This window comes from Engystomops pustulosus, chromosome 10 (genome assembly GCF_040894005.1).
Source record: "Engystomops pustulosus chromosome 10, aEngPut4.maternal, whole genome shotgun sequence".
Taxonomy (NCBI): domain Eukaryota; kingdom Metazoa; phylum Chordata; class Amphibia; order Anura; family Leptodactylidae; genus Engystomops; species Engystomops pustulosus.
Window position 1 is genome coordinate 99,431,920 of NC_092420.1, and position 25,486 is coordinate 99,457,405.

Sequence of the window (25,486 nt, forward strand, 5' to 3'; positions counted from 1 at the left end):
CAAATACATGTTAGGCTATGTTCACACCAACGTATGATTTCTGCAATGTGCTGTTTGTAACCCATAAAAAAAAAAACGGTTCTGTACGGGTAGGATACGGCCATTTTCATAAACTGGTGTGAATGTAGCCTAATGGTGGCGTTTTGTACCCGTTTTTGGGCCGTTTTTAAGCAGACTGTTAAAAAACGTATGCGCTTCAAAAACGCATCCGTTTTTGTCCTTTTTTCCCCAATTATAATCATTGGGAAAAACGCATACGTTTTTTTTTGCGGCTTGCTCAAAAACGGGTTCAAAAACGCCACGTGTGCCGCCGTTCACATGTTCAGTTTTTCTGATGAAGTTTTTGAAGCTAACGGTTGAGAACATATCATTAACCCAAAAAAAATCTGAATGTGGTGAAATTGGCGAAAAAACACATTTGTGTCACGTTCTTGTGGCTTCAGTTTTTACGACTTTCACCGTGCGCTCCAAATGATGCGTCTACTTTATTCTTCGGTTACCAGATTTATAGGTTTTATTGTGTATTAATACGCCGCTAATAACTTTTTCATTCTTCGGTGCACGGAGCTGGGGGAGGGGGTAATTTTTTGCTTAATCAGCTGATTTTTTCATTGCTACCATTTTGAGGACTGTGCGACATTTTTATCACCTCGCATTCGGACGCTATCTTCCGTTATGGGGGTCACCGCCAGCAATAACCATTTTTATATTTTGATACATAAGGCATTTTAGGACGTGGTAATACGTGGTGTGTTTGTGATATTGAGGGCGCGTTCGCACGTTGCGTTTTGACCTGCGTTTTCATTGCGTTTGAAACGCATATACAACAGCTGATGAGAGGTGATTTGCCTAATTACATCACTGTTAACATTTCCGTTTACAAAACGCATCGTAAACACGATGTTAACACACGTTAACATTGCGTTTACAAACGTAAACGGTAATGCAATTAGGCAAATCACCTCTCATCAGCTGTTGTATATGCGTTTCAAATGCAATCAAAACGCAATGTGTGAACGCGCCCTTACTGTTCACGATTAAGTTTTATATCAGTTCCAGGGAAAGAGGGGTGATTTCAATTTTTGGTTTTATTTAAAAAAAAATAAAATTATTTTATTTTTTACTTATTTTTTATTTATCCTCTTCTATTCGCTCCACTCCTGGTTTGACATCAAAAACTGCATTTGAAAAAAAAAGACTTGTGAACACAACCTTTAACCCCTAGGCGCACCCGGTGGCTAGATGCTTAGCGCACCAGGACGCACTATAATGTCCAGCTTCTGGCACCGGCTCAGTACCAGAAGCAGCGGCTGTCAGCTGTCTATCACAGCTGACACCGCACTGTAACACCCGTTACAGCTCCGATTAACCCCTGTTAATCCTGTTAACCCCTTACATGCCGCGGTCAAGCATGAACGATCCATGTCTGGGCAACCCCGAAGACTGCCTAGTGCTCCGGGGCTGCCCGATGTCCGAGGCAGTCAGATCCCTTCCGAGCCTGACTGTAAACTGTCCGAGCATACGTCTGCACCGCCAGACCGTGTACACTGCTCTACAATGTAACAGTATTGTAGAGCAGTATACAGGCAGTCCCCGGGTTACATACAAGATAGGGTCTGTAGGTTTGTTCTTAAGTTGAGTTTGTATGTAAGTCGGAACTGTATATTTTATCATTGTAATCCCAGACAGAACTTTTTTGGTCTCTGTGACAATTGGATTTTAAAAATGTTGGGTTGTCATAAGAATCAGGAGTAACACTAAAGCTTCAATACAGACACTTGTGATAACTGTTACAGCTGATCATTGTAGCCTAGGGCTGAAGTACAGGAAATTACCAACATCCAGAGGTCCGTAACTAGGGGTCGTATGTAAGGCCCCTTCCACACTAGCGTTGCATTTCACGTCAGGGTGCAATGCGTGAAAAACTGACGTTTTTGGCTGCGTTTTTGTTCCATTTTTCCTTGGAGTCATTAGCATTTTTGTGTTTTTCACGCGCGTGTTGTTCGTGTTTTTTTTGCGTTTTTCACGCGCATTTTTTAAGTCAATGGGAGACTCGAGCATTTTTCAAAGGGACCATGGTTCAGGAATAAAATGTGTTATTTAATTGAAAAAGAATGTCTTCTGATAAGTTATCAGATGTATGCAAACATCTGCAATCTATTCTTCACTGTTCTGCGCGTATATTATCTCCCGACAAGTTATCAGATGTGAAGAACAGTGAAGAATAGAATAAAAACAGTGAACGCAGGATCATTTAAGTGAAGAACACAGTGAAGAACACAGTGAAGAATAGATTACAGATGTTCGGCACATCTGCTTACTTGTCGGGAGATACGCGCGGAGCGGTGCGAACAAAATAGCATGTGAAGAACAATATATATGTGTGAAGAACACATTGCAGATGTATGGAAACATCTGCAATGTGTTCTTCACACATATATATATTGTTCTTCACTGTGTTCTTTACTGTGTTTTTCACTTAAATGATCCTGTGTTCACTGTGTTCACTGTTTTTATTCTATTCTTCACTGTTCTTCACTGTGTTTTTTTAATGAAATGCTCGATCGCGAGCAGGGGAATTATTCATGTCACCTAGCAACCCATCCGTTTAAAACGCATTGCACTCGCATTGCACTTGCAATGCTTGCGAGTGCAATGCATTTTTGATGCGTCTCCATAGACTTGAATGGGGCGGGAGAAACGCGCGTGAAACGCAAAAGTAGAGCATGCTGCGATTTTGACGCGCGCCAAAACAAACGCTAAACACTACACATTATAATAAATAAAAAATAAATACATAAAAATATAAGCCCCATAAATGTCACTTTCCCATAAAAACACTTAATAAAGTATACAAAAACACAAAAAAAACCCCCACATATTTGGTATTGCCACGTCCGTAACAATCTGTATAATAAAACAGAATCGTTACTGGACCCGCACGGTAAACGCCGGAGGAAAAAAAAAAGGCAAAAAAACACGTTCCGAAAAAAGATCATTTTTAATTAATACCTTTAAAAAAAATACTCTAAAAAGTGATGAAAAAATGTTCCACACTCTAAAAAAAGCCTACTAAAAAGAACAACTCTTCTCGCAAAAAAGAAGCCCCTAACCAAATGCGTCAACCGAAAAAATAAAAAAGTTCTGCATATGAAAAGATGGTGAGGCTAAAATGAACAAGATTTTCTCCAAATTAGTTTTTATTCAATAAAATTGAATAAAATACACAAAACCCCCACATATTTGGTATCGCTACATCAGTGACAATCTGCATAATAAAACAGAATCGTTATTGGACCCGCAAAGTGAACCCCGTAAAAAAAACGACATAAAAAAACGCTCTAAAAAAGATAATTTTTGATTAATACCCTTTAAAAAATGCTCTAAAAAGTGATTTTAAAAATGTTACGCAATCTAAAATAAGACCACTAAAAAGAACAATCCTTCTCGTAAAAATAGATCTGTGAGGCGAAAAATAAAAAAATTATGCCTATGAAAGACGGTGATGCTAAAATTGACAACATTTTCGCCAAATTACTTTTTATTCAGTAAAAATGGGGAAAAAATTCAAAAAACGATATAAATTAGGTATTTTCGTAATCGTGGCGACCCATTGAATAAAAATAATATACTATTCTTATAGTATGGATAACGGCCAAAAAAAAAAACACAAAAAAATCTTCCTAAAAATTGATGATTTTCATTTCCAATCTCACCAATTAGCTATGGACACCCCAAAATTATGTACCAGAAAAGTGCATCTCATGTGGCAATAAAAACTTAGCTCGTATAGGTCCACAATAAAAAAAAACAAAAAAATTATAGCCTGTACAATGTGAAATAGCAAATCTGCTCTGGATGGCTCCTCCCATTCCATGCTCCTCCCCCTGTTCTATGCTCCTCCTTCTCTTCTATGCCCGGCCGTGCGCCCATACAGCAGGTTACCACCACATATAGAGTATCCGTGTACTCGGGAGAGATTGGGTAACAAACTTTGTGGAGCCTTTTTTCATTTAATCCATTGTAAATGTTTCATTTTCCACCCAAAATGACAGTGTATTGTCAAAAAATCTTACAATTTGTAGACTGCACCTCCGTTTTGTTTTAACCCCTATAAAACACCTAAAGGGTTAACAAACTTCTTTAAAGTGTTTTTTCATACGTTGAGGGGTGTAGTTTCCGTAATGGGGTAATTTACGAGTCCCACTATTATTTAGGCCTCTCAGTGTCAATTAGAAGTCGAGCAGGTCCCTATAAATACAGGTTTTGGTGATATTTCAAAAAATGCGAAAAATGGCCCCAAAATTCTGAACCTCATAACATTCTAGTAAAATATGTGGAATCTTAAAAAAAACCATCCAACATAAAGCAGACATTTGGGAAATGTAAGTTATGAATTTATTTAGGTGCTATCACTATCTGCATCAAAAGTAGGGAATTTAGAACTTTGAAAATAAAGAATTTTTGCCAAATTTAAATGTTTTTTTTCATAACTAAACACAAAAGATATGATCCAAATTTTTTAACTAATTTGAAGTATAATGTGTCACGAGAAAACAATCTCAAAATCCCCTGGATCCCTCATGGCGTTCCAAAGCTACAACCACTTATAGTGACACAGGGCAGATCTGAAAACTGGGACCGCGTCCTAAAGGCCAAAATAGGCCGAGTCCTGAAGGGGCTAAATTAGTCGGATCGTCTGACGGCTCCCGGGGCTTTCACTTTTTAAGGGGCCCTCACCAGTTTCCGACAGTCGCTGTGTGTCTCTGTGTGCAATGTGCATGGGGTGGCCGGCTATATACTACAGGGGGCTGGCAGGCTATACACTACAGGGTCTGGCAGGCTATATACTACAGGGAGCTGGCAGGCTATACACTACAGGGGCTGGCTGGCTATATACTACAGGGAGCTGGCTATATACTACAGGGTGCTGGCAGGCTATACACTACAGAGGCTGGGAGGCTATATACTACAGGGGCTGGCAGGCTATATACTACAGGGGGCTGGAGGCTATGTACTACAGAGGCTGGGAGACTAAATACTACAGGGGGCTGGCAGGCTATATACTACAGGGGCTGAGAGGCTATACACTACAGGGGGCTGGCAGGCTATATACTACAGGGGCTGGCTGGCTATATACTACAGGGAGCTGGCTATATACTACAGGGTGCTGGCAGGCTATATACTACAGGGGCTGGCTGGCTATATACTACAGGGAGCTGGCTATATACTACAGGGTGCTGGCAGGCTATACACTACAGAGGCTGGGAGGCTATATACTACAGGGGGCTGGCAGGCTATACACTACAGGGGGCTGGCAGGCTATATACTATAGGGGGCAGTAGGCTATATACTATAGGGGCTCACAGGTTATATACTACATGGGGGCTGCAACTTATATACTACAGGAGCTGACAGGCTATATACAGAGGCTGGCAGGCTATGTACTACAGGGGGCTGGCTGGCTACATACTTCCAAAAACATTGTTGGAAGGGCCCCCACCAGTTTGCGCCCGGGGGCCCCCACCACCCTTAATCCGACCCTGCGTGTGCGACACAATCCCAGCGCAGACACCTGTTAAATACCTGTCAAAGCTGCGCAAATCCCAAACAGTCCAACGAAAGTGCGATCCGCGAGCCTTAGTAAATAAGCCCCATTGGCTTTTCTGCCACCAATCCGGCAGTTTTTCCGCGCCAAACCTGAAGTTTTACGCTGGGTTCACTCACCTCTACTGCCCACCTCTGTGGTATCGGATCAAGATTTGAAAGAACGAAGTTGCAGGACCTGGCGCTTCATTACACGAATTCGGTGGATAACAGGGACAATCCCTTTAATTCGCTGCATAGTTATAGTTAAAGGGGATATTTCTTTTTTTGTTACTAAATATTATTTCTCAATGACGTTTAGTATTACAGCATCAGTATAACTCATTTATTTACATATTAATAGAAGATTTCCCGCTGTTGCCAAACTACAACTCCCATCATGCACTGCGGCAGAGAGGCTGTATCCCAGTGAAGGGGCGTGGCTTGTAGACACTGGGTTGGTTCCCTGGGTGGGGCTGCGGGGCGTGTCGGGGCGGTGCGCAGGCGCAGGGGCGCACACGCGCGCGCGCTGCATTGTGGGACAGTGCGGCCCAGTCAGCTCGTTGTGGTAGTTTCATGGCAGCGGCGGCGGCGGCTCGGTTGTCATCGCTGTGAGCGGCCGTTGTCCTGCCGGGGGCGCCCTGACTGACCCGTCCTCACATTACTAATCCTGTGTTGTTACTCTTGTGTTTTTTTTTTGTTTCCGTATTTTAATGTGTTAAAGCAGGAGGCTCGGAAAATGACTTCCAGCACAGACGTGATCCAGGTGACGAACGTGTCCCCCAGCACCAGCACCGAGCAGATGAAAACCCTCTTCGGGTTCCTGGGGAAAATCGACGACCTGAGGCTCTTCCCGCCAGAGTAAGTGACGGCGGCGGCGGCGGCTGAGGGAGAACATGGCGGGGGACAAAATGGCGGCGGCCGGAGAATTTACCTCACGGCTGCGGTCACTGGGCCCGGGGAGAGGATGCTGGGGCTTGTAGTCCTGCGGGGACCCCCACCCTGATCCTTTGTCACCCCCCGCCGCGATGTCAGGGCTCCGGGACGGGAAATTTTAGTGCAAAATGTCTTTTGTGTGGAGAAAATGTGGAAACCTGAGGTAAAAGTGATCCCCCCCGGGTTATTCTTACCCCAAGGGGCTGCAGTACCAGGTGTGATGGGATGGTGGCGCTCCGCTGACACTTCACCTTTAATAACATTTATCTCTGTGATGGATTTTAAGCAAATTTTAGTTTGTGCCATTTTGGTGAAAATGACTGTAAATACAACCCCCGGTATTTTAACCCCTCCCTGGCCGAGGAGAGACTTTCAATTAATAATTAGAATTTTATTTAAAATAACGAAAACTTCTTGTTCTAATTTTATCCTTTTCCTATGACATATTTCCTAATAAGCAGTAAAATCTGTTCTGGAATATTGTAAATGTGGTGCTCCACGCTGAGGGGCAGAGGGTGCATGTACTTCTGCAGCTCCATCTGCCTTGGGTTCTCTTCAGACGTTACATTTGGATTGTGTTTCTAAACGCGATTCAGACGGAATGGGAAGGGTCTCGGCCGGATCACATGTGACATTTCAGGATAAACGCATGTGATCGGTGAGGAGCACCCGGTGTATTTCATTGTCTACATACAAACCACCAGGCGCTGGTTACTGATCACATCCAGGTCTATTGAGAACATGTGATTGGCCGGAGCCCCTCTGCGTTACGGAGCGTGTGAATCTTCTGAACTGTGGCATCTTGACACACAGTTCTGGTGTCCTATTAAAGAGGAGAATCTCAGGATTGTGTTTCTAGGTGACAGTCGGTAGATATCCGCTGTTAGTCAGGAATTAAAAAGCAAAAAAACATTTTTACAACCCCTTTAACCGTGGATATCTCCGGAGGAGAACACACAGGAGATTCTCCTCTTTAGTATGACAGCAGAACTGTGTGTCCCGGTGCTACGGTTCAGACTGTTTATGTGCGACACTATCTTGGTGTGTGATATATTATCTGCATGCGGCATCTGCCGTTGTGGGGTATACGACAATTGAGAAGGGGTTAAAGGTGTTTTTTTTCCCCCTAACATTTTTGGTTTTGACTGCGGTTGCATCCAGATCTTGGAAGGGTTGTACTAATGTCGATTGTCCTGATCTTTGCTAGGACCCCCATGAGGTCACTAGGCGGCATGTACGATGATATTGGGGAGCGCGTGGCTGGGGTGTCTCCTGCACTCACATATACAGTTCAAGGAACGCTAAAGTCACAACCTATTGATTTGAATAATATTTTGTGTAGGGCCTGTAGGGAGCAGCAGGACTTGTGGGTCTCAAGGTTTGGGGGATACAGTGCTGCCCCCTTCAGCCCCTGCACCGTGTATTATTCAATGAAATGACTGTGACTTGATATTTCCTGTGATGGAGGCGCCAGGAGATCCCAGAGCTCTGTACAGGCGGTCCCCTACTTAAGGACACCTGACTTACAGACAACCCATAGTTACAGACAGACCCCTGTGACCTCTGGTGACCTCTCTGGATGTTACTACAGTCCCCGGCTGCAATGATCAGCTGTAAGATGTCTGTAATGAAGCTTTATTCATAATCCTTGGTCCAATTACAGCAAAAAATTTGAAACTCCAATTGTCATTGGGGCAAAAGAAAACAATTTGTCAAGAACTTCAATGATAAAATATACAGTTTCGACTTGCATACAAATTCAACTTAAGAACAAACCTCCGGACCCTATCTTGTATGTAACCCGGGGACTGCCTGTACTCTGCAGTTTCCAGGCCTCTAGTACTGGAGCTGCAGGGGGCATATGCTGTACCTGCTCATTCATTCAAGGGGGGGAATGGGATCTGTTGGGGTCCTGTCTATGGATTGGGGATAATAAAGTTCATTGATGTGTAATAATCATCCGTCTGATTGGACTGGATGACCCGGCTGTGGGATAATGACCGGCAGTGTGTGGCTTTACTCCCGGGGGCAGACTAGCCTTTTATTATAATGTCAGGCCTGTGTCTTATAAACACCAGGATAGATGAAAAGGTCCTTGACTTGTATTGTGTGTATGGACTTTGGGCTGCACGGAGTCCCTGGGGGAACAGACTTTCTAGATTTCTGACACTTTTGCAGCAGGTTTTGTTTTAGGGACTCAGACTGGTCCCTTTCTGAGGATTTGTATCCAGACTGTCCATAAATCATCATTAATCTTGCTATTTTACCCAAAAACTTAGCGTTAGTAATGATTGTATCCAGTTTTGTTACGGTTTGGTCCTGGATTTGCAGCGGTCTCTTGCTTGGGGGCCGCATTGTGTGACTGAGCGCTCTGCAGCAATGGATCTTCGTGTGCCAGATGTTGATTCAGTGATACAATGTGTCTGCAATCCGAGGAGATGAAGTCATCTGTGGTGATGTAATGTGTGGAGGGGGTCCCTGATGACGCAGCGCAGGAAGTGCTCATGGTCTAGCTTTAACTCTTTAAATTCTGCAGCCAATTGCATCGTTCACAGTTATGCAGCTAGAGACTCGGGTGGTTGATATAGGCCTCAGCTGTATGACTAGTACAGACATATAACCTAAGGCTGACTGTGAACTATGAGTACAGGCGGTCCCCTACTTAAGAACACCCGACTTACATACGACCCCTAGTTATAGACAGACCTCTGGATATTGGTAATTTACTGTACTTTAGCCTTAGGCTACAATAATCAGCTGTAACAGTTATCACAGGCGTCTGTAATGAAGCTTTATTGTTACTCCTGGTTCTTATGACAACCCAACATTTTAAAAATCCAATTGTCAAAGAGACCAAAAAAGTTCTGACTGGGATTACAATAATAAATATACAGTTCTGACTTACATACAGATTCAACTTAAGAACAAACCTACAGACCCTATCTTGTATGTAACCCGGGGACCTCCTGTATATAGTGAGCAGTATCATCCATATAGAAAAGCAGCAGCATTATATGGTTGCTGATGTTGGATGCTTTTTTTTTTTTTTTTTTTATGGATGTTTCTAGAAATTTCCTCTTGGATTTTTCAATGACAGATTTGAAGCCTTTTATCAATGTGTTTGATATTGTTCTGCCCTCAGATTAGTTTGTGGGTAGAAGATCTATGCTTACAATTTTGTAGTAGTTAAATGGTTTCTGTCTTTAAGCGGTTAATCATTGGCATACACTGGTTTTGCATTAGCCGGAGAAGCTATAAAACCACTGGTTTATAAGAGCCAATAAGTGAGGGCTCAAGTGGCTTTGTAGAAATCTCTGTGGTTTTCCAATACTATCTGAGTAATGATATTCTGGAATATACCTTGACGTTGGATCTCTATGTGCTATATTTAATTTGGAGGCAGCGGGAGCAGTGTACACTGTGTCATAGTACAGAGGGGCGCTGTGCCAGCCAGTTTTGTTCCAGCAATGATCGCACCCGCTGTTCACTGCTGCCAAACCTTTAATGTGGATTCATATCATCTATTGTATTTTACAATACAGATCTCGTGCTGACAGGTTTTTCATATTCTGTATGCTGCTCGCAGCCCCTGGATTTCTCTGAGATTGCTGTGGGCTATCATTAGTGTATATTGTAATATAACACTTCTGCAATGTCAAATCTATGTCACGATGTAAAGCTGAAATGGGTGACGCGATCATATCCCGGGCTGTTCAGTCTCCTATTCTGTCCTCATTTCTGTAGGATTGAACACGTGTGATTGACATAAATGATCCGGTGCACTACGGAGAATAGGAAGGCAGATGTGCTGTAAGCAGAATATACAGACTTGATACTCGCACGTATCTACAGCCACATCTAATAAGGATGCGTGGGATCATGGATTATATCCATCTCTTAGAGATGAAATTGTTGGTGATCCAACCTCTCTGACATCCACAATCCCATCTTTCCTTTATTTTGTCCTGTGCAGGTAAAGTGCAGCGCAGCTGAATCTAAGTGCATAGGGCTATGCTGCAATTCTCATTGATGCTGCGGCTAAGCCCAAATTGCACTTAATGCTTCATTATACCTTTACTTTCAAGACACAGATGTTCTCCAGAAATCCATGAACGCTTCACCCACACGGCCATCTGTTCAGTTTATATGTAACCTGGGAGCTGACCTAAATTGCAAAATTCAGGGGGAATCTCTAGAATTGTCACTGAAGTAATGTCTGTAGAAATGGGGGGGGTTGTGAATTTTCTTTTAGTCTTATAACTCCAGTCTTTGCTTTCTATTGATGTATCCAGTCCATCCATTGCCATGTCTGAAGGCATGAAATGCTTTCTCTAAAATGCGCTGTTCTTATTTATTTTTTTTTAAATATATATTGTGCTTTGTACAATGCAAATCTGTTGTGGACGGTGAGTAATGTGCCATGTATGACCCTGTGAGCGGACACCTCATGTTACATACCAAGTACTTCTGTTCCCGAGTCACACAGCTGGAATCATGTATTCACCTTGGTTTTTCCTTTTCCTTTTTTAGTGATTCTCCTTTGCCTGTAACATCTCGTGTCTGTTTTGTAAAGTTCCATGATCCAGAATCTGTCGTGGTCGCTCAGCATCTGACCAACACCGTGTTCGTGGACCGAGCGTTGATCGTGGTGCCGTATGCAGAAGGTTTGTACAACGCTTGCTTTTTCACATTGCTACACAAGAAGAGGTAGAGGGCGTCTTTTCTAGGTTCTGAGTGAGCACGGTCTGCATGCTACAACCTGTGTGTTCTTATTGGTGATCCCTGGTATACTATGAATCTTAGAAGAATCATTGTCTCCTAATGAGACGTTGTCAGTTATGTAACGACCTTTAGTCAAAGTATATATTAAGTCTACTTTTGAATGTCATGTAATATCTATCATGTGGCTTTCCATTGCAGTTCTCCCCTTAATATGCGCAGTCTGCAATGATGAGCACTAGATGAGTCGGGTATACCACGGATCACTTGTGGTGTATTTGTACGTCTGTATCTTTTCAGTGTGCAGGATGGGAAATAGGGCATTTAATTCTCCTCTCTCTCCCTCTGAAGTTTTGCATCCTTTTATACTTCACAGTATTTGCAAAATAACAAACTCTCTTCTCTGTTATTTGTGTGTGTGATTTTTGTAGTGGAGAAGGCAATTGCAAAGCCCTTCCTGATGGCAGAAAAACTGGGTCCTCTTCTGCTTCAGGGGATTGTAGACATAAACTAGACGCCAGCAAGCACTCGCGTCCCCAAGTGTTTTTCATGGTGTAACTACTCGTTACTGACGTGCTCTTTCTTTACACGTACATGTATGACTTTATCTGTTTTTCATTGGGCATGTTAGTTTAGATGTTTTCTTCTGTACTTGGGGGAATTGTTCTCCACTGACTTATCCAGTTTTCTTTGCAGCGGTATTCATCACATGGAGGCCCTTTATTAGCCTGAATAGGTAGCATGTGGCACTAATGTTTTTCTAATACTCATATCTAATAATCTTTTGCACTGCACTACACCATCTAGTTTATCGCTTTATATTCCTTGATGAGGGGAGTGTAAATGGGATTTTATGCGTCCTCCTCTCCCCAGTGGAACATGGAGAATTGGCATATTATCCACTAGACAACGGATCAGTGTCCCAATCACTAAAACTCGCATAAAGGGCTCTTTCACATTGGCACTGATGTTCAGTTTCAGTTGTGCATCCGTTAGTTTGTCCACAAAAAAAAAACTTTCCTTGAAAACATCACACCTGGTTTTTCCGCCTCAACAGTGAAAAAAAAACGGATGTTGCATTCATGTTTTTTGCAGAATCATAGACTTCTATTGCCTTCTGTGATCCACATCAGTGAAAATGTTTCATAATTTTTTTCCCACGGACAAAGGATCAGTAAAAAGTATACAGGCCAGTGAGAAAGCGCTTATACAAATCAATTAATTTGTGAGGCATACGTGGAAATCCCTGAACTGCAGGCGGAAAAACAGCGCCAACGTGAAAGAGCCCAAAGAGTGACTGGGAGAGTCGGATATAAACTATATGATCCATACTATTGAATGGTGCATTAGGACATATGCCCCACCAATCACCTTATGGATCACTTCCTAACTCGGTACAACCCCTTTAACATGGCTGCTCTCCTTTTCAAGTGCAGGTATATTGTTTGGATATGCAGTGATTTTCATTAGTGCAGGTTTAACTACTAGGGCTACAATTGATATTTAGAAAAGAGCTGCAGCGATTTGGCGCTGAACTATATTTTAGGCCTCATGCACAAGACAGCATATGACTACCCTGAGGTAGCCGCAAAGAACAGCAGCTGGCTCATGGCTGCCATAGCACACCGCTCAGCTCCCAAAAAAAGGGGAGAGCCGGAGAAACTCTTTGCACCCCCTCTTTGCACGTGTCCGTGTGCATGAGGCTTTAGGGAGTTTTGCTTCAGTGTCACTGTACACAGTATCCTGCACAGTGGACGACCAGGGGGAAGAGTGCTGAAGGGCAGAAACATTGCAGACCTTTAACTCTCATTGGTGGGAATCCCAGAGGTTTGACCTCCACTAGTCAGAAAGTTATTGCATATACTGGCAGTGTATAAAAGTGATGTCTCCTTTGTACAAGCTGGTGATGTAATGAGTACAAGATGTACAGTTTTTTTAAGACTTGCTGCCAAGTTCTCCTTAGCTCCGCGTCCATGCCATACTGCTTAATCAATTTAGGGATGTCTAGGTGTTCCATATTATAGATACATTAATAATGGGCAAAATGCAACAACATGCCAAGACACAAGGCTGTTACTTGTAAAAGCTTCTAGACATGTACATTCCTGCATCTTTGTAGTGTAAGAACATTGATTATGGAAACTATGGCTTAAAATTTAGCCTCTTAGAGTGTGGAAGGGCAATATATATGTTTTATGTTTACAGCCACGTATTGATTACATTTTCAGGGTAAGGGTATTTATATTTGCTGCTTGAGAATAAGCATATACATTTTATATTATTATAGAAATTAGACCAAAAATATCACTTTATTTGGATGTATCAGTAATTTTGTTAGTGGTTAGAAGTGGAATTTCCTATGTAGGACGATTCATATTCCTGTCCCAGGCTATATGGAAAGAACAGAAAGAGAGATCACTGATGTGGCCTCTGTTCTTATAGGCACATGTTAAAAATAGCTTCTCCAAAAATGTTCTCACCGCCCACATTCATCCTACTGTCATGTCACGCAACATAGAGATACATAGATCAGGTAACCATAATGTAACAGTGGGGCGGTGGGTGGTATAGTCAGGTTTATTTGGTTAATTTAAGACTTCATAATAATAAAATTTGTGCTATAACGCCATTTGTCAAGGTTTATTTTTGAAGAGTCACAACCAATGTCTGTGGTGATCAGACTTATGGTACAAAGAGAGAGGGCGCTCAAACCTGCTCTACTTATATTAATCATTCCTGGACTATGCAGGCGAATCCATCAGATAAATTCCCCCTCATCTCTTACCAAAACTTGACCACAGTGTTGAATAATAGATCAGCCATTGGCCTCGCTTATCCCTGTTTAGACCACTTGGTATTTGTTACAAATTAAATTATAACACAGTTGTAGACCCCTCTGTGTGTAACTGGAAAAAGCATTGCTATGCCAGGATTGTAACTTTTCCTAGTCCTTGGGGGTGTCCTCACATGGTTGTGCGATTGGCCATTGAACTGCTCCACAGCTCCTCCATTGTGTTAATGTTTTTATGCATAAGGGAGAGGGTGTATGTAACATTAGAATGCTGTGAGGACATATCCTCGGTGCTCTTGAGAAGCTTCAATCCTGGAATATTACTCCATATTTTACAGTCCTGCTGCTACATACACTCTAAACCACTGTGTGGTTACTCTCCAGGGACAATACCTAACACTGGCTGCAGACTGTATGGTCACACCTTAAGGTTAGATGTGATCAGTGGTCTCCATCCTGTGGATTTATAATATAGTCATATCTAGAACTCCCAGCATGCTCTGAGCCTACGCCTTTTAGACCCTGCTGGGAGTTGTAGTGTTCCTTGCAGACGATGCTCCTCTATACATTGTCATGTGGTGTGTGGCTTGGAGGGCGGTGGGGAATAGAGGATCTGTCAGCTGTGGGTCTTCTGGGGGCTGCTTTTTGTAGGCGTACTGGTTAATGTTTGTTTCTTTTGTCTGTTTCTTTTTTGTTTCTTTTCATTTCCACATATCCACGCAGTATTTCATGGTTGTAACAAAGCGGCAGTGTAAAAATAAAAACCATGACGCATGAAAATTACCTGGTGAGGGTCCTCATTGCTTTTTTTTTTTGTTTTTAAATTTGTATCTTTAATTTAAATTTGCGCTTTTAAAATTGTTAAAGTGGTAACTGGGAAGTCCAGTGCATGATTTATGTTAGATGCTGTCTCTCGATAAGAACTTCTCTTTTTTTTTTTTGTGTTTTCTATTACTTATGACCACTTTGGTTTTAACCCGGACATTTGCATGACTGCCCCCGTGAGTTAGATGATAGACATATGCAATGTTTGGTGAGACCCCTATAAAGACCACCGAAATTCTCGGACTCCCTGCCCCTTGCTCCGAGCTCAGCTCTCTACCACACGCAGTGTAATATCTATTTGCTTAAGATCTACAGCGCACAGCTTAGGTGGAAGGAACCATGATCTTTATTTAACAGTGGTTTTTCTTTTTTGTTGTTGTGTTTTACAGTTCTTTTCCCTGGTTCAGCCTGAACTATATACCAGGCCCTGCTGAAAATGCCACTCAACCGTTTTCTTCTCCAGCTTGTCCAGTTTCTCTTAAGTGCCCTGTACATGTTGTATGTTTTATGCTGACATGCACTTTGTTAAGCCAAGACAAAATTACTGGTATTTGCAAATCTATAGTTACATTTTGATTTCCTTTTGTTTGTTTTTGGTTTTTACTTTTTAGTTTTTCTCTCATTTCTTTGCTCACGATCTGAATTTTATTATTATTTTTGGTGGGGGCTTTGGACAAGGCAAATCCTTTTTCTTTTTTTCCTGAGCGTAGCCTAGCTCTCCCTGACGTCCCTGGTAAATATAGCCGACCTCTCCACAAAGGGAGGCAACCGCTCTGGAATGAATACAGCTTAAAGGGGTTCTCTAGTTGTTGGGAATGTGGGTGAAAGGACTGAGTGTTTTGCATAGTTCTGACTTGCATTAATTAGATGTTGCATTGTGATAATCTGTGGCTTAGTTAGTGGATAAGGCGTTTTGTTATTCATGTACCTTCCTTGACAGCTATCCCTGCAGACTCTTATATACACTCTCTATAGAAGGCCCTATATGCGGAACTTTACACAGAGCTGCAGACTTTCTTGTATATTCCCTGTGTGTAAGTCTACGCCTTAATGGCGCGTCCATGATTTAAGCATGTTCGGTCTCCTGGCATTGGTGTCGAGCCACAGCTTGGCTTCTGACTGCCCTGACATGTTCTCTCTATATACACGATATCAGTATTGCACATACTATTGATGAGCATTGGCTGTAGCCACATCACACTGTTAGGCCATTAAAGGGCCTACCTCCTAAAATAGCCTAATATAGTAAGATGAATGCATAGACATACCTGCCTGTTTACCCTGGGACCCATTACTGCCTGTCTGTATGCCCTCTTATTCCCTGCATGATATATTACTGTCATCCTGGCTCTTGTCAGAAAGTTATGGTGTCAGTAATACGGCCACTAATATATACAGGGTCTGGGAGGTCAGAGGTTGGTTCCAGGGGGCACGGCCGGGTAGATTTGCCTTCTTTTATTCTGTACAATTATAAACTTGACCACCCTTATGTTACTCTTTAAAGGGCATATGGATAGGGCTCGATTACAAAACCAGTTTTTGAGCAGAGATTGATGGTTTCTTCTCTTCTAGACTTTCCTCAATAACCAGGCTTTAAATACGAATCATGTTCCCGGAGTTTGCTTTGAGTGAAAGCCTTTATACATCAGACCTCGCTTCTTTGCTTCTCTCTAAAGTTGTTGGAATATTTGGTAGGACTTGTTGCTGGGAGTGCATCAGAGCTCGAGGCGCTCAGTCGTCTTCACCTCATTCACATCAAACTATACAACGCCTTTCATTTTTTTTTTAAGTCTATTTAAACAGCGAAGGGTAGAACCATTTTGTAAAGTGATTGTATATTGACGTGATCTATGAGGGGCCGACCTGTACCTCTCCTAAGAATGAAGGGGCTGCTTGGCACTTTATTACAAGCCTCTCCAGCCGATTGCATGTGCTTCAAAATAATTCTCACGTGAGGCCATGGTATCTGGCTGGGGGCCGAAAAACTGCTCCGCAGCCTTTGTTCTCTGGATTGCTACTGACCCCGTTGGCATATTTTAGCAGTCACTTGACAAAAACGTCCTTCCCCTTTAATGCCCTGTGCCACCAGAAGTGGCTGCCTTCGCTTTGTGAAGACTATTACATGACACGGTGGCATAAATCAGATCCCACGTCTCTTAGCGCCGCTGCTCAGGTAAGGAAATGTGTCCTGTGTCCCCTCCACAGCCAAGGCATGGCCTCATACTAAACCCATAGACACCTCTCCTACACACCCCTCTGTCTATACTCACCTCTATGGTAGGTATGCTAAAAGCGCTAGTGAACTGTTCCATATGATGAACTCCTAAACCAACCTTATTTTTTTTGTCTTGTGTATCTTGATTTTTCTGTGTGCTTTATAGTGAAGCGGCCGACTCCGAGTCGTTGTTCATTAAACAGCTTTTGAAAAGTTGAGAGCACAAAACCCCGGAGAGCCGACTGTGCTTGCTTACGTTTGGTTCATAAAAATCCAGTACAGGTGATGAAATCTTGGCAACGCAAACAAAAAAAAAAAAAACGAAAACGCAATAAAAACTATTAGTGTGTATTGTGCAAGTATCTTTATTTCTTAGAATCTCTTTGACCGTTTTTGTAGAAAAAAATAAAGCTATTGTGCAAGTGGAATGATTTCTCTCTCTCTGCAATGTAATGTTCTATAGAGCGTAGACTATGGCAGTCAGATCAGTACTTTCAGCAAGCTGGAGTGGTGGATGAGAGGCAGATTATCTGGGTGTTTTTTTTATTTTCTGGATTTTATTTGTTTTTGTATTTTGCGTGTTATTTTTTTTTTTCTGAGCGTCTTTCTTGGAGCGGTGTCTAATACAGATGTGGTTTTTCTACAGGAATAATTCCTGATGAGGCTAAAGCCCTATCACTTGTGGCCCCGGCTAATGCAGTCACTGGACTGCTGCCTGGCGGAGGACTTCTGCCCACCCCCAATCCACTGGGACAGGTAAGTGCATGGCGGAGACTACTTACATAGTGTTGTTTTAACTTGGGTTGTATTCGCATAAGCGCTATGATATTATCTGAACAAAATAAGCGACTGATTTGTTAAGACGGGCACCAGTGATGCCTAAAAAAAAAAATCTTTTACTGTATTCGGTATAATAGGGCTCCATTCAGTTGTCTATCATATTTTTTGGATTAAAAAGAGGTTCTTCCTTAGGGGAGATTCATACTGCCATGGTGAGACTATGGATCAATCCACTATATATATATATCACTATGACGCTTTGTGGTTGGTCTGTGAAACGCTGCACGGCCTGTGATTCATGGACTAACCACGGCTTTATGTTTTAGTTCTTAGTCTGAAATCTCTGCACCATGATTTATTTTTCGCTTGAATTTCCTAATAACATGTATACTGGTAATCTCTGGTCTCTAGATTGGCGCTGTACCACTCGCAGCTCTCGGAGCTCCTGCACTGGATCCTACACTTGCAGCCCTTACTCTTCCTGGAGCCAACCTAAACTCACAGGTACACCCTATATCTTTCTCTTATTGTGGATATAAAGGCTTTCTGGGGCACAGAGTGGTCCATACAGCTTCTCCCCAGGCCACACACCTGCAGGGTTTGCTCAGTGTGAGCATGGAAAGGGGGGGGGGGGAGCCAATTCCTGAAATCTTTGAAAGATCTTTCTTATAAGGAATTAACGTTGGACATGAATGTGCCAGTACGGCATAGCTTATCCTTTACCCTGATGTCCACCATTGTTGGGAGAGTTGGTCAACATAGTCAAGGTCTGGTCATAGTCTCTTTCCACATATTTGTCGTCTGTTGTTGGCCACAAACTCATTGTCCATACAATGATTGGACAAAAGGAACACAAAACTTGGTGAAAGCCGTAGATGCCTTTAGTTCTACACCAGGGGTGTCAAACACACTTGCACCGGGGCCACCTTAGCTTTGTGGTTGCTTTAATACTGCAGAAGACACAGGTGCTAATATGCACAGTATTTGATTGGGGAGGTTTGTTCTGCAGCAGATGGGGATGGGCTCCTGCTGCTGACATGGGCCTAAGGGCGGATTCACAGGACTGTGGCCACAGTGCCGAGGACAATGCACAGAGTCCTGTATTCACTGTGGTCCATGATTCATGTACCAACCAACTTCCAAAGTTTCAGGGTAAAGAGGGAGTTGGGGAAATCATATGTGGAAGGAATCTTGTCTGTTGTCTTTTGCTGCTGTATTTTTTATTTTTTATTAATTGTACATTTTCTTTTCTCCAGTCACTTGCTGCAGATCAATTATTGAAACTTATGAGCACCGTTGATCCAAAGTAAGTGACATTCCATGTTTGTAAATGCCCATGGTATGTAAATGCCTTTGCTCTTTGACAGAGCAGTAAATTTGTATTTGTCTTTTAGACTGAACCATGTAACGGCTGGGCTGGTGTCTCCAAGTCTGAAGCCCGATGCTTCCAACAAAGATATTGAAGAAGCCATGAAGAGGGTCCGTGAAGCCCAGTCCTTGATCTCTGCTGCCATTGAGCCCGGTGAGTCACTGGGAAATCACACTTTTCCCTCTAATGTTATGAACACAACAGATGGAACTGGTTATTTACACCTTATCTCCCCCCCCCCCCCCCCCCCCCCCCCCCACTTAGATAAGAAGGATGCAAGGTCACGTTCCCGATCCAGGAGAAGGAGAACCCCCTCATCTTCCAGGCACCGGTGAGAAATCTCTTTAAAGTTTTGTCTACAGAAATATTTGTTTTTGCTTCATTTATTGATCTTGTCCTAAACATACATTAGCCCCCACCCCCCTCATAAAATATTGATAGGCCATCAATTGACATTTCTTACTAACCCCTAAGGCTACATTCACACGGCTGTAGGGGGAAGTATGTACGGCCTTAAGCTTGCAGTTGTACATATGTTCCCCACAGGCTGGCAACGGGCGCGTGGAGCAATACGATGCGGCACTGTACCGCTCCTTACACGGGGAAAAGGTAGGACATGTCCTTCCCCGTGTTATGGCGCCGTGCATCGCTATGGAGAGAGGAGGTCACGTATAAAGCTAAAAATCGCCCAGAACAACCTGAACAGAAATGTTTACAGATCTGCTCGGCATCTTATGCTGGATCTTCCTTTAGTGTATAGGATGCTGGCTGCAAAGCTCATACAGGGATGTAGTTAGATGGACATGATGTCCGGCCTTCCCCAAGTGTATGTTTAGTAATTATCCCAAATAACATTTGTGAATATCTTTAATTTTCTGTAGACGCTCTAGAAGTAGGTCAAGAAGAAGATCTCACTCAAAGTCTAGGAGCAGACGACGATCTAAGAGCCCAAGAAGGCGCCGCTCCCACTCCAGAGACAGAAGCCGCCGTTCTCGATCCAAATCCAGGTAAATGTACAGTTTTCATTCTTCTCGGGTCATAAATTCCAATTCTCGTCAGTGCGAAATTTCATCCTGACTTTATAATCGTAGGGATAAAAAACGTGAAGAAAAAGAGAAAAAGCGATCCAAAACTCCACCCAAGAGCTACAGCACAAGCAGGCGATCCCGGAGCGCGAGCAGGTATGAGGACTGACGGGTCACTGCGCAGATCACTGGCCGCGCTGTCCAGTCCGACAATCACATTTACTTTGTATTCCTTTACGTTGTAGGGACAGGAGGCGCAGAAAGAGTCGCAGTGCATCTCGTTCCCCCAAAAAAATAAGATCGCCTAAGAGGAAAGCATCTCGCACCCCATCACCAAGAAGGTTTGTGTATTTTGCTAATTTGGTAGAGGGCGAAGTTTTCTGTACTGATGAGAATGTTCCCGTTCATCACAACATTGGATACACGTCAGAGCGGTTAGACGCTGTCCTTTCCCTGATCTCTCTGTTTAGTGTTGCCCGTCATTAATACAGAATACTGGTGCACATAATGTTCCCACAAAACAGTCTCCTCTAACACACAGGTTTATGTCCACCATACTGAAAGCGGAATAATGTAACACATGTTCTGGTCCTAAAAGGAAATCTACAGTTGGTTTATTGCTGTATTCGCCCTTAAAAGGAACATGTCATCAGTCCTAATACCCCATCTGTATGTTGTCAAGCAGGTGAAAACCTTCTAGATCTTGTTTCTTTCATGTCCCAGCTGGGTGGAATCCTCCAAAAAAAATGTAACTTTTGAAGTCAGATGTATAAAGTCCAGCTCTTCCCATGACTGACGGCATGCGCTGGACTTCAGGAGATGTGATCAATGATGTCCCTGGACACAGGACCATCAGTTACAGTGAATGGGGCATTTTAAGGCAGGGAAAGTGCCACTTCGTTAAACTCTCCATCTCCTTGACTTTATTAAACCAATTTACATCTCACTTCGAAGTTGATTTTCATGCCACCGCACTAAGCCATGAAAGAAACCTCATGTAGAACAGACAGCTAGTGGTTTATTAGGCCAATTTCTGATGACAAGTTCCCTTGAATGCAACTGGGGAGCTCCAAGCACGGTGAATCCCCGGTGAATATGCGGAGTTTGTTAGGAGCTCTGTTCCTGTAGTTACTTTAAATGAAATCTACCATCAAAATCCATCCTCATAAGCCAGGGACATTACTCATAGACCCAGGCACCGGGAGTGTAATAATCTTATGGTTGTTATCCATGGTCATGTTCCTGTGCTGCACTTTATAGCTATATATCTATGTATCTGTCTGGAGAACATTTAGTCGCGCTCCAGGAGGACTGAACTGTGGATGTGTTGCATAGTTTCCTCTCTGGTTGTGTCTGTATAGATCATGTAAACCCTCCATCTCTTGTTTGGCAGCGCGATGCGTCGTGTTTGTCATCTCTCATCTGACTGGTAACATTTGTGTTCTAGACATAAAAAAGAAAAGAAGAAGGATAAAGACCGAGAAAAGAACAGAGATGAAAGGGAGAGATCCTCCAGCAAGAAGAAGAAAAGCAAAGACAAGGAGAAGGAAAGGGAGAGGAGATCAGAAAGCGAAAAAGATGTGAAAGTAAGTTACGTATAGATCCCTTCCCCCCTCCCCTCTCCTGTGTGAATACATTGTCTCTCCTCCTCCTCCGGCCATGAGCTTTACCTTCCTGTCTTCTATGCACAAAAGCAGGTGACGCGCGACTATGATGAAGAGGAGCAGGGCTACGACAGCGAGAAGGACAAGAGGGAGGAGTATATGGTGACAGAGGCCAGCCCCCCGCTGGAGAACGAGGCCCTGGCTGAGAGGCCCATCCCCGAATCCACAAAGGACTCCAAAGTGAACGGAGATGACCATCACGAGGAAGACATGGATATGAGTGATTGAGTTGCTTCCCCTCCCCCGACGATCGCCCTCTGTGATTATTATTTTTCATTTTGTATTTAAAGAGGAAAAAAAATGTTCTAATTTGGTTGTGAGCAGCACAGAGCGATCGGTGAATGTAAAACCTCCAGAAGTCACTAGATTTGTACCCAAGGGTTTGTGGATAAACTTGTCTCGTGTGATTTTAAAGAGAATCCGTAAAAAACTCCTCCCCCCAATTCTTTAGCGTGACGCGACTTAGCCGATGGGTTGCATGCGTCTCACACCTCGCATGTCTCGTATCATTTCGCTGTGTAGATGCCGCTCCCCTCGTGTGCTTGACCGCAGATAGTTCACCATAACCAGGACATGGCGGAGGCTTCCTCCTGACACGGGGAGATCGCTAGTACAGCGCCATCCTCTGGGGGGTCTTCAAACTTCAGTAAAGACGTAAATCTCTTATTGTTTTGTCATTTTGGAAGATGTGATCTAGAAGGGAATTTCCAGGGTGGAAGGGGGGTGGGGGGTGTCCGGAAGTGATGGCGTCCCCTTTATTCTCCACGGGACACAACTGAGCCAATCCCCTGGTCTTGGTGGTCATGGCCACCAGGGTCTGGAATTGGGGAGAATGAATGTGACTGAAGCTGGGGGGAGGGGGGCCCGCCCCCCCCCATCCTTAGGGGCTGCTTTTAACCAGTTACTGCCCCATACAGGAGCAGTCGGGTGAGTATGCGGTATGAATTTTCGGCTACTGACCCCATTTTTTAAGATGGGCTGGAGACCTCTATAGTCGGACCCCAGTCTTGATGTATATGGTAAATACAGCTACAAATTAGAAACCTGTGGCTGCGCCTTTACAGAAACTGCAACACACTTGTCTGTACTGTGATATTGCAGCTTGGACCCATTGGTTGCGCTGCAGAACCTGGTCCAGTGTGAGAAAATCCCATCTTAAAAAAAGCAGCTGTGGGGAATCCCTTTAAGGATCTTGTTAAGCTATTTTTACGTTGTGACCTTCAGATAATCTTCCTATGGGGCAGGCATCAGCATCGGTGTAATCACATCCCCCCAGAAGCAGGTGTCCAGGGCATGCTGGGGGTTGTAGTATCGCCGCCCCCAGCAATAGGTGGCCAGGGAATGGCAGGGGTTATGGAGTCGCCGCACCCAACATTAGGTGGCAAGGGCATGCTGGGGGTTGTAGTATCGCCGCCCCCAGCAGTAGGTGTCCCGGGCATGCTGGGGCTTGTAGTACCCCACCCCAGGGGTGTAATGGATTTCTTTCTGGTTGCTTTTTATTGTATCTCAACGTTCACAAGAAACTTTTCTTTTGCAAATGATTGGAGAGACTTTGTGCGTTTTAATTGGATGTTTGCGTTTCAGGATTTTTTTTTTTTTGTTCTTTTGCCCATCAGACCAACAAGTGTTTTTGTGTTTTGCCCCCCCCCCCTCCCCCCCCCCCTCCCCCCCCCCCGGTGCCGTAGACTCCATCCTCTTATAGGCCGAGTAGTTTTGGTGCATTTTGTTTTTCCTTCTGACCTTTTTCAAGGCTTCACTTATTTTGGTTCATTATCAAATAAACTACGTAGGTTCCCGTCTGTGCCATCTCCATGTACAGTCCCTGAAATTTTGTTTTATGGAAAACTTTGATAATAAAATGTATAAATGTAAATATTTTGATTTTTTTTATTGGGGTTTGTCTTTTTCTGAACATGATTCCCCGTGTATGGAGCGGTATCGCATTGCTCCGTGCATTGCTGGCCTATGGGGGGGGGTTGTGCGTACGACCGGGAGCTTGCAGCTCTACATACGGCCCCCTATGGTCTCGTGTGAATTCAGCCTTACGGTTTCTCCATTGTCTCAGAGCTGGTGGATGGGGACTGGTTGCTATTAGGTCTCCAATTCACTGAACACAGAAAGGAGAATCGGTTACATGACCGATAATTCTGATTTGGTTTCCTGTCCTTGACGGGGACCCGGGGAACCTCTGTGAGGCTTACCACAGTAAAGAGATGCCTCGGCGGGGTGCAGTCGCGATGCTGCGTCTGGAGGTGTGGAAGGGCTCCGCTGCGTCCCTCGGCACCAGTGGGGGATCACACGGAGGAGCAGCGGCTGAGCTGGGAACGCTGCCGGCCGGTACCGCGTTATAATGGAATGTGGTGTGCGGTGGGGGCGTTGGGGTCCCACGTGTCTGGTGATGTCAGAAGGCGGCAAATGGGAGATCCCACACAGGAGTCTGTGTGTATTCTACACCTGCAGCCGACCACAGGATCTGTCCAGCTCCAATCTGCTGCTGTGCGTAGCTCGGAGGACCCTGCAGAAACCTCCCCACGAGATGAGGAAGGTGGTAGAGATTCAGTGAACACAGCCACGGTAATTGCAGATAGTGGGATAGTCCGCAGAGTGGTGAGTGCGGCCTTACCAAGCCTTTAAACTGGTTCTGATTTTGTCTCTTATGTGATTTTTTTTTTCTTTCTTGTATAGAGGGAAGAGACGCATAGGATGAAACCTACTGCTAAGACTAAGGATCGTGTGTGGAGATGACTCGTAGCAGAAACAAAATTGTGATCAGTGTATTCCGCGTATGATCGCCCAGGATCAGTCTGCTTTGAGTCTACGCGCACCTTTAGTCAACAAGAAGTGTGCAGGGAATGAAGAAATCCTTCAGGTCCCAGAGTTCCCCCGGCACTTCCGTCAGATGATTCAGACTCAGGAGAGCGATCGGCAGATTCTGAAAGGGAAGATAAGTCGGCCAGGCCTCCGTATCCAGTGGAGGATACTGACCATTTAATAAAGCCGGTCAGAGCAACGATGGAACTAGAGGATGAAAAAGAGGAACGTTCTGTGACTGATGTCATGTTCCAGGGTTTAGGGGAACGGAAGAAAAGATAATTCCCCATTCGTGAAAACAGTTCCTCGCTTACCAATGCTGAGTGGACGAAACCAGAGAATTTTTTTCCCCCCAGGGTTTTGGAGAGGAAGTATCTCTTTACAGAGAAGGATACAGACTTGTGGGATAAGGCGCCCAAGGTGGACGTTGCTATATAAGTGTGGACAGTTTTCTGCGTCGTTCCTAGAAGGAACTTTCAAGCCTCCTATCGCTGCCACTTGTGTCTCAAGATCGCTTTCGGCTTACTCAGCTGGAAAAAAAAATTAAGTCGGGGGCTCCAAGAACGCAACTGCATACGGCTGTCACTAGAGCACAGAAAGCCGCAGCCTTCTTGGCGGATGCATCGGTTAATGCTCTCTGGTTGTCAGCAAGATCATCTGCCCTATCAAATTCGGCCAGAAGAGCTTTATGGCTGAAGAATTGGTCAGGGGACTTGTGCAATATCCCTTGTGAGGGAGAGTTCCTTTTTGGGTCAATGCTGGACA

The 25,486-nt window shown here is 43.9% G+C and overlaps 1 protein-coding gene across 3 annotated transcripts; it reads left to right on the forward strand.

Moving 5' to 3' along the window:
• The first annotated feature begins 6,106 nt into the window (after positions 1 to 6,106).
• Positions 6,107 to 23,783, forward strand: SRSF11 (serine and arginine rich splicing factor 11). Of its 3 annotated transcripts, none has more exons than XM_072128400.1 (13): positions 6,120 to 6,197; positions 6,314 to 6,447; positions 11,053 to 11,186; positions 17,719 to 17,828; positions 18,264 to 18,356; positions 19,109 to 19,158; positions 19,247 to 19,374; positions 19,486 to 19,552; positions 20,103 to 20,228; positions 20,313 to 20,402; positions 20,492 to 20,587; positions 21,694 to 21,832; positions 21,941 to 23,783. In XM_072128400.1, the coding sequence occupies exons 2-13, from the start codon at positions 6,326 to 6,328 to the stop codon at positions 22,136 to 22,138; spliced, it is 1,353 nt and encodes a 450-aa protein (XP_071984501.1). In that variant the 5' UTR covers positions 6,120 to 6,197; positions 6,314 to 6,325; the 3' UTR covers positions 22,139 to 23,783. The 3 variants fall into 3 exon arrangements, with proteins under 3 accessions (XP_071984500.1, XP_071984501.1, XP_071984502.1); XM_072128401.1 differs by lacking the exons at positions 6,120 to 6,197; positions 6,314 to 6,447; positions 11,053 to 11,186 and adding exons at positions 11,772 to 14,819; positions 15,247 to 15,404; positions 17,239 to 17,354; XM_072128399.1 differs by having other exon boundaries at positions 6,107 to 6,447.
• Positions 23,784 to 25,486: the final 1,703 nt, after the last annotated feature.